We start from the raw sequence: 16,344 nt of genomic DNA on the forward strand, positions 1-16,344 counted from the left end.
ATTGTAACCTAAATCGTGGAAGTGTACACAAGAACTGGTACCTGAATTGCTTTTCTTTTTCCTTTTCCCATTCCCTTTTTATTTGGTATCATACCTGTTAGATTATAAGCCTGGTCAGCTTTTAAAAATTATTATTTTTGAACTGTACCTCAGAAATGTTAGATGATGATACCATATCTACCATGTCCTGTTTGGGTCACTAATGCCAGAATAATTTTCGTACTATAGATGTGATTAAGGAGAATCATTCACACAGTTCAGACAGCACAACTGTTAAAGGATAACTAATTGTTATAAAAAGCATTAAAATGTAACCAAGAGAAGCGAGAAAAGATCAAGAGTACTGTGCCACTATGAAGGCAACTGATACTTTGGAAGGAAGTATCTCACTGAAATCAGTGGAACTTATTTGCCAAAAGGGATAGATGAATATGTCAAGTTTCGGTTTCTCTCCGTTTCTTATTTGTCCATTCTTAAATGCAGTTCTCCACATTTCTGCATCAGTTTGGAATTTTTTTAAAAAAAACTCCTCATGAAAATGCTTCAACATTTTAGTGTGAATTTTCCTTAACAGACACATTTTTGTATGCAATTTTGCCTAATACAATGCATTTTTGTATATTATTTTCACTAATATATGCATACTTTATCCTAGTATTTTTACATTGCTTTTTAAAAAATGTGTTTTTAAATTTGTATATTTGTTTTTAATGTATTTAATTGTTGTAAACTGCCCAGAGAGCTTTGGCTATGGGGCGGTATGCAAATGCAATAAAATAAATAAATAAATAAATAAATAGTATATACATTTTTTAAACATGACGTGACTGGAGAACTACATTGCAAAATTAGGCACGTTTTGTAGATGTTTTAGGGCTCTACACAGGGTTTTACTGTGTGTCTGGTGCTACGTGCATCCCCTTTTAATTTGCATGGTTCACATGACATTACTGGCAAATAGAAGCTATCACAGTTTCCTTCACTCTGTATCTCTAAGGCTTGCAGACACTGTGCTCCAGTGCTTTTAGGTGGGTTTGTCAATTGTTCCCCTCTCCACACCCACTCCCTCCTCCTCCCTTCTTTCCTTTCATTTCCTATGGGCTGAAGAAAAACTTCTGCTTCTCTCTCCCATACTGCAAGCTTCTTTTATGTTGCTGCAACCGGTGTCTTTATTTTCTTTCCCCCCCTAACTTGTGCACAAAAGTATTTACACTGCTCAAACAAAGATTTGTATTTCATGTGTACTGTATCAGTGAAAATACAAATAATCACACTTTCCGGGTTGTTGTTGTTTTTAAATTAAACTTACTTGTAGAGCAAACTGAGCATGCTCAATTGCCAGGTAAACAGAGGGACTGGAAATGTTAGAGGGCATGGTCTTTAGGAAACTGCGTGATTGATGCTTTCCCTCAAGTGTGACTAGAGAACACCATGTTTGCAGCTGGCATTGATCCCTTACTGTAGACGGTGCAAACAAAAAACAAAGGTGAAAACGACGTCTTTAGCACGAAGTTATGCTACCATGTGGATAAGCCCCTAGTTTGCATATTGTGTTAGACAGTGTGAATTAAGTAAGTTGTCTTCAGTTTGTCTTTACAGGCAATTCATTCCAATTTGTTTGCAAAGAGGTTAGATGACACTGCATCATAGCAAGTGTTATCCCACACCTTCCAGTGCATATTTCCATCACTTTCCTTAACGCAAAAAGTCTAGCCTTTTATGAAAGGTGGTTTGTTGTACAAGATCTCTCAGTCGGCTACAGCTGGACAACCTGAATTCGCCAGGACGTGATCAAGTCCCACTCACATTTCCAGACCACATTTTGCTTCTGGACATACCCATTAGGATTCAAGCACTACTTTCAGCCCCAGGGCAGGAGCTCAAACTAGAGCACAGCTCTAATGCTGCTTCAGCAAGAATTAAACCAAAACTGAATCCTATATAACAGCAGCTGCATCCCTATTGCTAGCTCACTCTCACTGGAAGGTGCCTTTTCAGTTAAAGGGCCCTAGCTCACTCCATCAACCTTCAGCTTTGATGAAGCTGGAGAGACTCCAGTCTCACTGGGGCCTCTGAGATGGAATCTCTGAGCCTGAGGATGGGATACTACATCTTTGAGCTGGAGGGGCAGTGGTTCCACAGGCTCATCTAGCAGAAGCAATTCTGGGCTTGGCCTGTTTTAATTCTCCTAAAGAAGGGAAATCTGAGTCCATGGTCATGACATGGCTTACCACAGGCATGAAGGCCCCAGAAGGTACCTCATGAGGGAATTTGGTTCTCGGACTCAAATAGGTTCTCTGTTAAGTAATGGGGAAACTCTCAAGGGGTACATTTTCCTACATGTTACAGGGGAGAACTTGCTGAAAAGATGCTGTTTTCCTTGGCATTCCCCTGGTGCATCTAACATCCAGTACAACAACCTTCTGGAAAACTTCTTTCTGTGTGAGTTTGGAGTCACGATGTCTGAGCAACCTTCTGCCTAAAAACAGGAGGTTGTTTTTTGTTTTGGTATGCAAAGCTGTTCCTGGTTTTCTTTTTAGAGCAGGCCAAAATATTTAGGGAAATATCTATTATTTTTTATTTAATCTCCAGCATTAACATTCCTTGAAGCAGGGACTGTTTAGCCCTGGAAATTAATGCAGTCTGCCCGGTAACTGATGCAGAGAAAGTGGGGGGAATGCTCAGCCATAATCCGTTTTTTTTCAGGGCATTATTTGTGCTGCCTCCTGCCTGGGTCTTTTATTAACAGCCCCTTTGTTTCGAAATTAGGTAACTTCCTCCTTGCAAAAGGAATTATCAGGAGTCTAAGAGCCTTGGCACTGTAGCAGATCCCTTTTATAACAGCAGGCCCCTAAGAGAATGAACTAACACTTTTGCTCTCCATATGGAGGGGACTGAGTTTGTAAACGGTTGTATGGACACGGGGGCGTTTGTGTCTGTTGCTTGCCACGTGAACTGAGGGCCAAAATAGACAAAATAGACAAAACTGGTGATCAGTGACTGCTCTGTCTCTCTTTTAAAAAAGAAATCACAGAACCTCCCCACCTGTTGGATTTGGGTTATGGCACAATACCCTCCCCAGACTGTTTTCCCAATATAAATAACCCGCTGAAGCTGCTATTTAACCTATTAAGGAAAGCTTACAAGTAATTTTCCCTAATAGGGCAAATAGTAGAGAGGAGAGCAGTTTAGGCTCGTGGCTCCAGTGTAAGTGGGGCAGTGAATCCACTCCGTGTTTTAGTCTGAACTTTCCAAATCTGAGCACCTTGGACAACTCCTGGAAACTTCAGATTAAAATCTGGAGCGAATTCACTGCCCCACTGACACTGAGAGACAAGCGTCCACTGGCGGGAGGATTTGCATTAGCAAAATAAAAGAGAGAGAAGTGGTTAAACTCTCTTCCTCCCCCCTCTCCCAGTGCCATGGTTTCCATTCAACTCTCCCCCTGCCATGGCTGCTTAAAAAAAAAATGAAATATGTGAAAGAGATCCAAGCACAGACAAAACTCTAGCATCTTGCCTCATTTGGCTCTGAAAGGAAAGGAGCACTATAAATTCTCTCCCAAGAGGAGACCTCACACAAAATAGTGTTGCCAACTAACCAGCAAGAAGGCATTTTTGTTTTGCTTTCAAGTAGTTGCCAGAAAGACAAAAGGCCAGACCCACCCCCTGCTAGAGTTTATTTGTTTGTTAGCTGAATATCTTAAGTGAATAGACAAATTTTTATACTGGTCTCTGCCCTGGGGCTAGCCAAACCCCCCCCACTGATCTCCCTACTAGATCTGCTCTGAGCTCCATCCCCTGTGTGAGAGGGATCTGCCCGGCAGACCATGCACAGTTCCCTAAGTTACCCTGATTATCTCTAGAACTCTGTTTTGCATGTGACCCATAACTTTTTAATGACATGAAGCAAAATTCCATGTTCAGGCCATCCAAGCATTTCAGGGCAGTTTAGTTCTAGATCAACCTTGTAAACAAGCCACAAAAATTAGTAGCCTGCAAACAAAAAAAAGTACAACCCTGCTAAGAAGGTACCAGTCTGCATTTCCATCCTGACCATGGAAGAAAGAGCTTTCTTTCTCCCATAGCTAGGGGTAGAAACACACTCACTGTTCTGTCGGCTCCAGTGCGTCTCCACCTCCCTTCTGAAAACGGGGGCACACAACACTAGTCAAACCCCATCCCTTTTTATTGTAAAACCTGGTGGGAGCAGCTTGAGTGCATTTTTTAAAATTCAGCTTCAAAGAGATTTTGCAACTGATTGGCTGATCAACCTGTTCCCCCTCCAGGTGTGGCTAATGGAAACACTTTGCTCTGGCAACTAGTGTGTTTACAGCCTAGGACAGAAACCAAGTGGGCTGTCAAAAGAGGGACAGAGCGTTTGGTTCCTTCTTCATCAGCCTGCTTATTTGCCTACATTAAACTCCTCATCATTACCCATGACTACCAAATAAGTTAAGTGGAAGGCTATTCTAGATATAACTTTTTATTTAATTGTTAGTAGAAAAAACACATGGAGCTTTTTTTTTAACTTAATAGGGTTCACATGTCAGTTTTGCCACACCTTGACTTTATAGTAAGGTAACATACAGCATAGCTGGCTCGTATATCATTTAAGTATGGTGTTGCTAGGGATGGACTGATCTGTCTGTTTTGATTTCTCAGTTTCTCACTTTTCCAGTCTTAAGTTTAGTTCTCTACATGCAAATTTATCAGCATTTTAGTGCACATTTTTGTATGCAATTTTGCCTAAAATACACTTTTTTTGCAAGCAATTTCCCCTAATATATTTTATATTTTATTTTCACTATATATGCATTTTGATACACATTCCCCTAATATACACATTTTTGATACATTATTTGGTTGGAGAACTGCATCACAAAATTTGGGAAAGTGCAAATTTTGAAGGATAGCTGTGTTTTGGTTCACGTATTGTTTAAAAAGTGCAAATTATGTATGTTTGCATTAAAATCCTAATGGATCCTAATTTTCCCCAATCCCTTGATGATTCACACAGTAGTATATTTGCTCCATCAGTTCATTTTTGGCCTAATGTTAGAATCCACACTGCAGTGTTTGTATCACTTCTCCAAGAACATGTTTGTTTGTTTTTCCCTGGCAGAGTATAAACTCGATGCATTTGAAGCTTTGCTCCAGTAGAGATCAGCACTGTGACCTGCTATGCTTGGAGTGCTGGACTGGATGGGATGGCTCTCTTGGATCAGGAAAGAAATATCCCACCTCCAGCACCACTGGAAAACAAAACCTCCTAGAGGGACACTTGCAAAACCTTAAGTTAGCCCAGTCACAAGAGTGAATGACGCATTTGCTAAAAGCTGACACCAGATTTCACAGTCGGTGACTAACTTTTTGAGGGCAATCAAAGTCAGTGGGAATTTTGTCCCTGATGGCAGATGAAAAATGCCTTGCTCTCCTTGTCATCATTCCACACATTAAAAAAAAGTTCCCAGCATACAGTGTACTCTCCCAGTGTCCTGCCAAACTCGACTATGATATATGAAACAAATGAAACAGGATGCAGACAGGGAACAGGTGATTCTTGGGGCCAAACGTCTTGTGATGCCTGAGATTCATCAAGGCTTGACACCTCATTTTTCCCCATTTACTTTAAAGCAGCTATCACTGTTTCTCCCAGCACCATCCAACAGAAGAAAACAACATAGGTAAATACAGTTATCTGGTATTTCCCTGCCCCCTGTTGTGGGGCTGATCTGGATCAGAGCAGCAGTGTAGACTAAAAGGTTAAATATCCCTCATGCAGTGTCATTATTTTGATCAAAATGGATCCCCCAAGGGGTGTTTTAAAGCAGGGTGGGGGAACAGTGGCGTCACTAGCGGGAGTACGGGGGTGTGTGTGGACCTCTGGTGCGCGCCCTCCCAGGGGCATGGACAGGGGTGGCTGGTCTCGCAAGCGCGCACACTCTCACCACACACTCCAGGCTGATGGTGGAAGACCCGTCCAGGCTTCACCGCCAGCGAGCGGGCGCCTGGTTTCAGCATGCACCGGACCGGGTGCTGGGGGGCCCTTGGTGAGCCCCCAAATCTTGTGCTGAGCATGGGCATGCGCGCGAGGCCAGCCACCCCCATCCATGCCCCTGGGAGGGCGCGTGCCAGAGGGGCACCCAGCTGGAGAAGCAGGCCTGGGAACGCCGGCAAGCTTCCCTTGCCCCGCCGACACTGCTCCCGGTCTCGCCCACCTGCCTGCGTGCCTCCGAGGAGGAGTTGGCTGCTCTGACCGACCTGGAGCGCTTCTTGGCTCCTTTGCCGGGCAACGGCACGGGGCGGGGTGGCTCTGGGTGTCACCCTCCTCATGGTGTCACCCAAGTGCGATCTGCACCCCCTGCACCCCGGTAGTGACGCCCCTGTGGGGGAACCTCAGGCTGGGGGGCCAAATGTAGTCATCAAGGCATCTCTCTGTAGCCCTCAGGACTTTCCTCAGTCAGGCCACACCCCCTCTCCCCAGGCCACATACCTCACTGGCCCTGCTTTGTACCCTCATTGAGTGCTTTCGCATGGCTGCAATGTGTCCTTGAACTCTGATAATGCTTCTTGCTTTCCTGGATGGAGGACAGAGAGGGGTGTCTGAGCATGTGCAGAAACTACCCTACTATATAAGGTAAAAATCACATTTATTGCTCTGTTACTTTTGCCTCTGACCCCACCCACCATTTCCATGTGGCCCCCAGAAGGTTGCCCAGCAGGAAATGCAACCCTTGGACTGAAAATGGATCCTGGATCTCTCGCATCATATATGGTTTCACTCTCAATAGCTGAAATTGCCACAGGTAGAATGCAGGTTTAAGCTGCACCTCACCCAGTAGTATCTCTGAGTCTACTTTTGTTTATCCTGTGTAAGTGTGACTGGCTGCAATTCTCTTCTATGGGGAAAAGTAAAAGCTCTACATTGGGGGACAACTTTCCACAACCCCAGGCACTATGGCACAATGTCTTTCCTTCCCTTTCAGGGTTGGGTGGGCAGGAAGGGAACAAAGCAGCGCACCTTGACACTGTTCTTCAACTTTGGGTTCCCAGATGTCTTTGGACTACAATTCCCATCCAGAGCTTGGAAAGTTACTTTTTTGAACTACAACTCCCATCAGCCCCAGCCAGCATGGCCACTGAATTGGGCTGATGGGAGCTGTAGTTCAAAAAAGTAACTTTTCCAAGTTCTGCTCCCATCATACCCAATGAGCTTAGCTACTGGTTAAGGGATCATGGGAGCTGTTGTCCAACAACTTCTGGGGACCCAAAGTTGAAGAACAGTGTGCTATGAGATGAATAGAAAGGCCCAAAGGGAAGGAATGTGAAAACCCTACCTGTGAATTTACACAGGCCTTTCTCTAGTCATATATAAAGTTCTTGGCTTCCATCTCTTGATCTGCTGCAATGTGTCTTCCTGTCCCATGCATCAGGGATTGCCAAACTTTTGGGGCCGCTTATACAAACCGGAGAATCTGTCATGGCTTGCATATGTGGGCCCATACGCATGCACTATGCATGCTCCACAACCATGCCTGCATGCCCATGCATGCACCATTGTCACCCACACAGACATGCATGAAGCGCAACCACACACATGCACACATACTCACTCTATCCCTGCCAGCTTAGGCTTTAAAAAAGTGTTCATTTCCCCCCAAACCTAAGAGAGAGAGAGAGAGAGAGTGCAGAGCTTGGAAAAGTTACTTTTTGGAACTACAACTTCCATCAGCCCAATCCAGTGGCCATGCTGGCTGGGGCTGATGGGAGTTGTAGTTCAAAAAAGTAACTTTTCCAAGCTCTGAGAGAGTGAGAGTGAGTGAGTGAGAGAGAGAGAGAGAGAGAGAGAGAGAGAGAGAGAGAGAGAGAGTGTGAGAGAGAGAGAGAGAGAGAGAGAGAACTTCCTGGGGAAAGATGGAGGCAAGAGACCTTTCCCTCCCCAGCTACAATCTCCAGGAAAATCACCCCTTCCCTGCAACAATTATTATTGACCGGCAATTAGGAAAAAAAGGCCAAGGGGTGTGTGTCACAGATGAAACCCCTCAAAGTGCCACTCCCCTGTTACAATTAGGCTTGAAAAAAGCTTTTATCTGCTGCAATAATCCTATTTTCTGTCTGTGTGTGCATGGAGGCACAGACCTCTGCAGGTGCCAGGGAAGATCTCTGTGAGTGCCTGTGCAGCACCAGCAACTCAGGCCATCAATTTAGAAGGAAGTGAACAGGCTTCTGATAGACTGCACATAAACACCATGCCTTTAGGAGCATGCAGTCATTCACTTCCATCTTCCACCCACTCAGTGAAAGAAGTTGTCTGTATTAACAGGATGATGATGACAATTATATTCCTCGAACACCAGATGAAAGTTCAAAAGAACAAGCCTTGCCTGCGGAGTCTAAGATTTACGCTGGAAAACTATTGAGGAAGGAAGGCGCATGTGTGAGGACAGGCTGGTGAACATCAGATGATGCTGGGATTCCTTGATAATGTTCCTTGTTTCCCTAAAAAAATATAGCAACTGTTTATTTCTTCTCAATCTGAGGAGCCCTATCCAGCCTCCAGTGGTATTCTAAAAAAGACCACCTGGCTTCACAAATAAAAGGTACATGATCCCTGATTCTCAGCCCAGAGGAAAATCAAGAAACTTAAGTCCCACTTACCTCCTCCATGCATCTGGCATAAATAGGGAAAGCGCCATACATTGCCCAGTCCCACAGCATAAGAAATGCAGGCAAACACAAACTGTAAGGGGTTGTCCCATAATGGCCTGGATTTCTCCATTTCTGCTCTTAGTTGCTGGTTGCAGACAGCAGAGAGTGCCTTTGCATTCACTCCTTCAGGTGCTCTTCAAGCCCTGCTAGAGACACACAAAAGTGTCAACCCAACTCTAAGGAGAACATGCTTGCCAATTGCCAGTCAAGCTTTTTAATTACTAATCTTATTAACAGGCACTTTGCAAAGTGGGAATGCCAGTTAGATAAATAAGAGGGAGAAAGCAAGCTGTAAAATCAGCATTCCAGACAAATAATTGTTTAGTTTTCAACTCAGCATTTCCGGGAAAGATCTGAAATGTGGTTGTTTGGTTTTGCCCCATGCTGGTCTTAACGTCAGAAACATTTAGGGTTGCAGAGGATTGTGCTGTGATAAGTCCATGGGGTTTTGGGAACAATTTGCACCTGTCAACATCTTGTGTTTAATTATTTGTGAAAAAAACATACCACACAGTATGGGTTGGGGTTATTGCACTCACCACCTTACAAACATTCAATTTAATTTGCAAATTACCTCACTGATGCCTGGGGTGGGGTGGTGGGAAAGGTTTTCCTGACATATCAAAAACAATTGTGCTGGGTTTTTACTCAGAAGGGGATTATAAAGGGAAAACGCAGTAGGCTACGGGGTAAGTCACAGAAAAAGGTTTCATTTTTCATGAGTCACATCATTAAGGTCAGGTTAGGTCTTTAGAAGAAGGACAAATTGTTTCTGGATCAGCTTGACTCTCCTGGGATACTTGTGGTAGATGCAGCTTTGGTTTTATAAATCTCTGTGAGGGGTAAACTACAGTTCCCAAGGTTCTTTGGGAGACGTCATGTGCTCTAAATGTGCTTTAAACGTATGGTGTGGATATGACCAATGTTTGCAGAAGAGTTTTAAGAAAAGGTATTTATTTATAGGATAATTTATCTCCATCTTTTACTGTGAATGGTCTCAGACAGCTATGGAGGGAGCCATTATAAATGTTTTGGGACTGATTTGTGGCAAATGAAGCTAACTGAATTGAAGCTGGTTTACATTATGTATGTGTAGGTTTTGACTATATAGTTTCTCTATCTTTATTTTATTTAAAAAATATATAATTAAAATGTAGCTAAAATATATGTGAATTTTTTAACTGATACGTGTCCAATGGAGACTGGTGGCTCCAATGTCAGTGAGGGAGTGAATTGGCTCTGGGTTTTAGCCTAAACTTTCAATGAGCTGTTCAAATTCAGACTAAAACCCGGAGCGGATTCAGTGCTCCACTGATATCAGCTACCAGTCTCCAGTAGATGTGTCCAGTGCTGTTGCTTTCTTGTGTTTTCCCTAAGCAATGTGGAAGAGAAGGGAGGATGAGGAGCAGTTGGAAGTATAGAGTCTCCTGAGACACTTAACATGAAGCATGACATTCCCTAGCAGCACTTACTATAAAGAGCCCCTCCAGACTGATTTTTAAAATGGGTGTATTTTGCAGTTTTGCAGTAATAGTGCTTTAGTGGTGGATTTATATTGGACCATCCACCCACCATTCCACTTTGTTGGTTCTGCTTCCCCAATGTTATATCATTATTCCTGTCGTGCACTATAGTGCAACAAAAGTTTGGACAAACCAACCAACCCAGGGCATTTGTGGTATAAAAAGTTACAGGACTTCAGCTGGAAGTTACAGGACAGACACTGATTGGAAACAAAGCAGTATGTCTGTCCTGAAACGTTTGCAGGTGCAAACCGTATTGAAATCAGGATCACCTAAAACAGTCCCGATCATCAGCACAAATTGCCATGAATTCACAATAAAAAGGACATTTGAAGGGCCCAAAGGCTACCTTAGCCATAGGTTGCTTCCAGACAGCCTGTTTATTGAGCACTCAATTCTGAGTTGTTTGCAGGGAGCCTACAGGACGTTGCATGAAAACAAATGCTATCTGACACTTTCTAGTGCGTTTCCCCATCACTTTCTTTATCGCAAAAAGGCCAGTTTGGAGGGAGAAGACGTTTTGTTGTGCATGAGCTCCAAATAAATTTTAGTTGCACATCCTGAATTTGCCAGTATGTGACTGAATCCCACCCCAAAATAGTGAAAGTCTGTATGCGTTCATATAAAGGATACATCAGATATATCTTGGAGCATAATAAAGAAATCCAGGTTCCCAGCAAGTCCCATAAACCGTTGATTAACTATGGACACCACATGATAACCTTTGTTTTTTAAAACATACCAACATTTACTAGTATACACTTTTATTTTCATTCCATCTATACATTAATTACTTCGATTTTAGCTAAATCAAGGAGAGATACCATATGTTGATATTTCTGTACATCCCAGTGCTCTCTTAATCCTGTACTCTCTTTTGCAAGTTCATTTTACAGCATAAAAGTATTTATTTATTTATTAATTGTGGACTAAATAAATGTATTTAATATGGATCCAAAGGTCCCTTTCCTCTGATGGAACAAATCCTTCTGTCAAAGAAAGGGAAACATTAGATCCAGTTCCTAATTTAAACCCTGCTTTTATACATTAACCAGTAGTCAAACCTATTTACTTCAAAAAACAGTCAGCAATATGTCAATACATGAAAAGAAAACAAGGCATTTTAAAAAGGACTGTTTTAAAGCAACACTAAAGGCAGCTATAAGGTAAAGCACATTCATATCCCTTACCAAGAATCAGTGGTCTGTGGGGCTGTGGCACTTGCATGACCTCCTCTTGCCCATGGTGCTGCTGCTGCTTACTGAGAGGTAGCAGGGAAGGGGCAAGGCGGTGGCGGCGAGGTTATCATGGTGCGAACACACTGGCAGAGCTAATCCGCTAATGACTGCCTCAAGTATTGGTGGCGGTATGCTTCTGTATACCAGCTGCTGGGAAATTCCCTCCTGTTTGCAGGCTTCATCTATAAACATCTGGTTGGCCACTGTAAGAACAGGATGCTAGACTAGATGGATGTTTGGTCTGAACCAGCAGGGCTCTTCATCTTGTGTTCTTATGTGCTAATCCTGCTAAAACTGGAGGTCATTTCACAAGCGGGGTGCCACAGGTGAAGAGACCCTGTGTTTCATACCAACTGCTGAATTTCTGATGGTGAGTGCAAAGAGAATGGCCTCAGAATTAGAGTGAGATTCTTGGGCAGTTTCATACTGAAGGAGGCTATTCCTGAGATATCCTAGTTCCAGACCTGTGCTTTGAACAGAACCTAGGGAAAAATTGGCACCTAGTGAAGTTGATTGAGGACTGATTGATGATCTAATAACTTGGCTCCAGACAAAACCATAGTGGCCATATTTTGGACCATTGAGATTTCTGGACTATCTCCAAGGACAGACCCATATCAACTGCTGATATAGTTATATTTATTGTTTTTAGCCTTCTGATTATTATTTTACCTTATTTATTTTTAAAACTTTGTAAACTGCCCAGAGGATATGTTTATACAGTGTATAAATTGTGAAAATAAGTAAATAAGCAAGTGTTGGCAGAATCTAACTTTCCTTCAAAGAGGCGCTAGTCAAGTATTCATTTGAATTCAAGAAGCTCTTCAAGAATCTTGTCCACCTTTTCACCAGGCACAAGCTGAAAAGTATCCATAAAAACATGTCAAGAATTATCCCTAGCAACAGCAATCAGGTTTGATTTTGTTATGGCCATTGTGCTCAGGTTGGTGCAAACTTGAGAAATTTTATTCAACATGTTATTTGCAAATTGGTCCCAACAGGGCTTTTACAACAACAACAACAGTTAATTTCTACACAAAGCAATGTACAATAAAAACAGCAAAAACAGTAACAGACAAAAAAGCAGGTATATTTTAAAAAACAACACAGAATAGAAGAAAAATAATACAAATTTGACACCTGTGGCAGAGAGACCCATTCATCCAACTGGGAAAGCCTGCCGCATCAAAAAAGTTTTCAGCTGTTTCCAGAAAGTTCAGATAGCAGGCGCCTGTCATATCTCAACACTCAGGAGTGCTTTTCCACAGATGTGTGGTTTACTGAGAGCTGCTCTGTTTTGCATTTCTTTGTTTTGGGCATTTTTATGTTAGAGTCTTTTCACAGACTAATTTTTTAGGGGTATATCTAAGATTTTTCAAGTATACATCACAGTGGAGGCTGGTCCATTAGGGCAAGTGTGGCATTGCCCCACCAAGCTCAATCTGCCCTCAGCCAGCTCCACCTGCCTACCTCCTTACTTATAACCAGTCTAGGGGTTGGCACTAGCTGTCAGCTTCCTCCTCCTTTGCCTCGGTGTTGCCTTTGTAGAACTCAGCAGGGAGGAAGATGGGGACAAAACCAGAATTAGTTGGCTCTGCCTATCATTCTCTCTGTCTCCACCTACTATTGGCCTCCCTGCCTTCTGCCCTAATAGTTCCAATGGGTACCAGCTTCCATTGCATCTAAAAGTATGAATGCTGTGAAGAGGTCTTTGAAAATACTTGTAGACACTGCTTGTCTAATATTTAAGGAGAGGAAATTCCAAAGGGGAGATGCCACAACACTAACGGCTTGATTCCCTTGTTGTGCAGAATGGACCTCCTGATGAGATACTATCTGCAGGAGGCCCTCCTCTGCGGAGTGCAGTGTTCGACTGGGTACATAAGGGGTGAGATCTTTCAGGTATCCGGGTCCTAAGCTGTAAAGGGCCCCATACACCAAAACCAGCACCTGGAACTTGATGGAGTTCATAGCGGGTTGTGTGTGTGTAGAAACTAGTTTGTTACACAAAAGTAACATTTGCATTTGTTGCTCTGCCCACGTTTGCGTCTGGCCTCGCCCACCACTGACATGAGGCCCTCAGAAGGTTGCTCAGAAGAGAATGCAGCGCTTGGGCTGAATAAAGTTCCCCATCCTTTCCACTGAGCCATTACTGGGGGGAGGGAATTATATGACACATATGGACAGACCTGCATAATATTAATGGGGATGTATGCAGAAAACCATGCAAACTGCAGTGTTGGAAGAGCCCTGTGGCTCCATGATGTCAATGGAAAAATGTTAGTGGCTCCACTGGAGGGGGTGACGTGTGTAGGAAATTTCCTGTGAGTCCAATTGGGGTATATAGAGATACCTAATGATCCCAGTGGGTGTGTATGAAGCCCTGCTGTTGTCTGCACTTGGGATCTAACTGGTTAGTGATTTACGTGCCTGTTAAAAATACATAAATGGTAATTCCATCAAACATGAGTTTCTTATGACAAGTTAATAAATGATAGCTGAAAGATAAGAACAGTGCCAGCCTGTTTGCTCATGGCCAAGCTTCTGCCTGAATGGAACATCAGATAAAGCAGTGGAGAATCATTTCAGTTAAACTTCTTCCTTGTGAATATCGCCATGTAATTTAGATTAACAGCCCAATGTGAGGCATGTTTATCAGAAGTCAATCCCACTGAATTCAGTGGAACTTACTTCCAGGGAAGTGTGTATAGGATTACAGTCTTAATTAAATAAAGGGTTTGGGAGGAATATTGTGGGAAGAGTGAGTGAGCTGAACAAGATAGGATACAACAAACCACCTAGAGTGAATGCAGATTTTTTATGTGAAGAATAAAGGTCTCCAGAGTGGTTTACAGAGCACTACCGGACAGCCCTTGGTGTAGTGGATAGAGAGTTGCATTGAGACCTGGGAGACCAGGGTTTAAATCCCCACTCAGCCATGAAGCTCACTGGATGATCTTGAGCCAGTCACTTCCTCTCAGCCTAACCTAACTCACAGGGTTGTTATGAGGATAAAATGGAGAGGGGAAAACCATGTACACCACTTTGAGATATTTGGAGGAAAGGTGGTTTATAAATGTAATAAATAATAATAAAGACATGACACAAAAGGACAATAGACTGGAAAGAGGAAGAAATAAGCATACTCAGGTACAAGTTCTTTGTTGCAAGTTCTGGGGTGGAAAAGTTTAAGGATGTGTCAAAAGTTGCTGGTCTCTGAGCTGCACGGATGGAGTGGCCCTGCATCCTCTCTCTTACCTCCTCTGCTGCCGCCTGAATAATGACTGCTGCCTGATGATGGCTGGAGAAAGGAGCCTGGCTGGGAGCCTTGCATCTCTTTCTTTCCCTCTCTTATAGCCAACTTAAGACATTGATTAGTTATCAAAGTTATGTAATCTAGTTATTAAGTGGCCACTTAGGCACTGACAAAAAAGTAATGCATCCCAGAAAAGAAAAGGCAAAAGAGGACACAATTTTGCAAAAGATGCGTACATGCTAGTTTATATGTATAGATGCAAGTTTAGAAATTGTTACTATAATTTAAATAGAAATACAGTACATCTCATTGTAATAGAAATACTGTAACCATCCAGGTAACCTGCTCACTATTGTTGGGCAACTTCAAGGCCCCTCCTGCTCTCTTATGGTTCTGTATCTTAAAACTGGATTTAGACTAGACAGCCCTTCAAACAGAGGAATCCTTCAAATATAGAACTATCCTCCACAAAGTTGGATCACATGGCCATGCTATTGATCACATATGTGCCCAATGAATATTAGGCAGGCGCCATCTCTGCTATCTTTTTGGCGCCTTTTGAAGACTTTCTTCTTTCAACAAGCCTTTTAGGTTAAGACCTATCCCAGTCTGCATCTGTGCTAGAATTGCTTAATATGTTTTTTAATAATGTTTTTAACCCTTTTTTAAAGTTTTTTTTTAAACATATTTTTAACGCTGTTTTTTTTAATGTATTTTAAGACCTGTTTTTATGGTGTTTTAAAGTGTTCTTAGCTCTTTGTTTGCCGCCCTGTGCTCCTGCTGGGAGGAAGGGCGGGATACAAATTAAATAATAAATAAATATGTGTTCATGCATGTAACTTAAGAAGGGTCAGCTTAGCAACAATCAATTTACCACCTGATAAATGTGGGAACGCTTGCCTGTTTCTTAAATGCATATTAAAGTGTAGTAATACAGATAACTGTAGCAACAGACTAAGCTATAGCATCGGGAAATTATTCAGTCCTGACCCACTTTCACAATGTTTTGAATTTTAATTTACCATTTGTGCCAGCTTTAGACTCTTCCAATTAAAAAATGGAGAATTGTTATTGATTTCAACTCCACAAAGTATGCCAGCCCATATTCCCCCCCTCCCCTGCATTTAATCAGGATTTACCCTTTCCAGGGAATATCCGGTTTTTTAAAAAAACAACGACCTGTTGTCAACAATCTGTTTGTGATACTTCATCGACCCATTTGCAAATTGAGTACTTTTAGACTAAAGCTGCAATCCTATAACACTTACCTGGGAGTAAGCCCCATCGGTGGTGGCTGGTGCCTATTGGCTGGGGCAGAAGGCAGGAAGGCCAACAGTTGGTGGAGCTAAAGCCAATGAAGGGTCGAGCCAGAGCCAATGACAACAGGAACAAATTCTAGTCTTGTCCTATTCCCTGCTGAGTTCTACAAGGGCAACACTGAGACTAAGAATGAGGAAGCTGACCATGAGCACCATCCCCTGGACTCCACTGTGTCCCACTGAATTCAATAGGACTTCTGAGTAGACATGGGTAGGTTTGCATTATTAGTCTTGTAAGATGCTATTCTTGCTACATAACCATGCCTCAGCAAGATGCATGGGTCCCAGAGGTTGCTG

At 42.7% G+C, this 16,344-nt stretch overlaps 1 protein-coding gene across 2 annotated transcripts in view; it reads right to left on the reverse strand.

The window, feature by feature from the left end:
• Positions 1-8,868, reverse strand: part of SLC6A20 (solute carrier family 6 member 20) — a 31,909-nt gene extending 23,041 nt beyond the window's left edge. Inside the window, exons 1-2 of one of the 2 annotated variants that reach the window (XM_061586028.1) lie at positions 8,661-8,734; positions 6,496-6,580 (exon numbers count right to left, since the gene is read on the reverse strand). Coding sequence is in view for 1 of the 2 variants with exons in the window: in XM_061586025.1 (XP_061442009.1) it covers positions 8,661-8,781 (121 nt within the window). In the remaining variant the exon portion in view is untranslated. Of the gene's footprint in view, positions 1-6,495; positions 6,581-8,660 lie in introns of both variants that reach the window. The other variant, XM_061586025.1, reaches the window with a different exon arrangement.
• Between the last annotated feature and the right edge of the window lie 7,476 nt (positions 8,869-16,344).

Source organism: Rhineura floridana, chromosome 10 (genome assembly GCF_030035675.1).
Source record: "Rhineura floridana isolate rRhiFlo1 chromosome 10, rRhiFlo1.hap2, whole genome shotgun sequence".
NCBI lineage: Eukaryota > Metazoa > Chordata > Lepidosauria > Squamata > Rhineuridae > Rhineura > Rhineura floridana.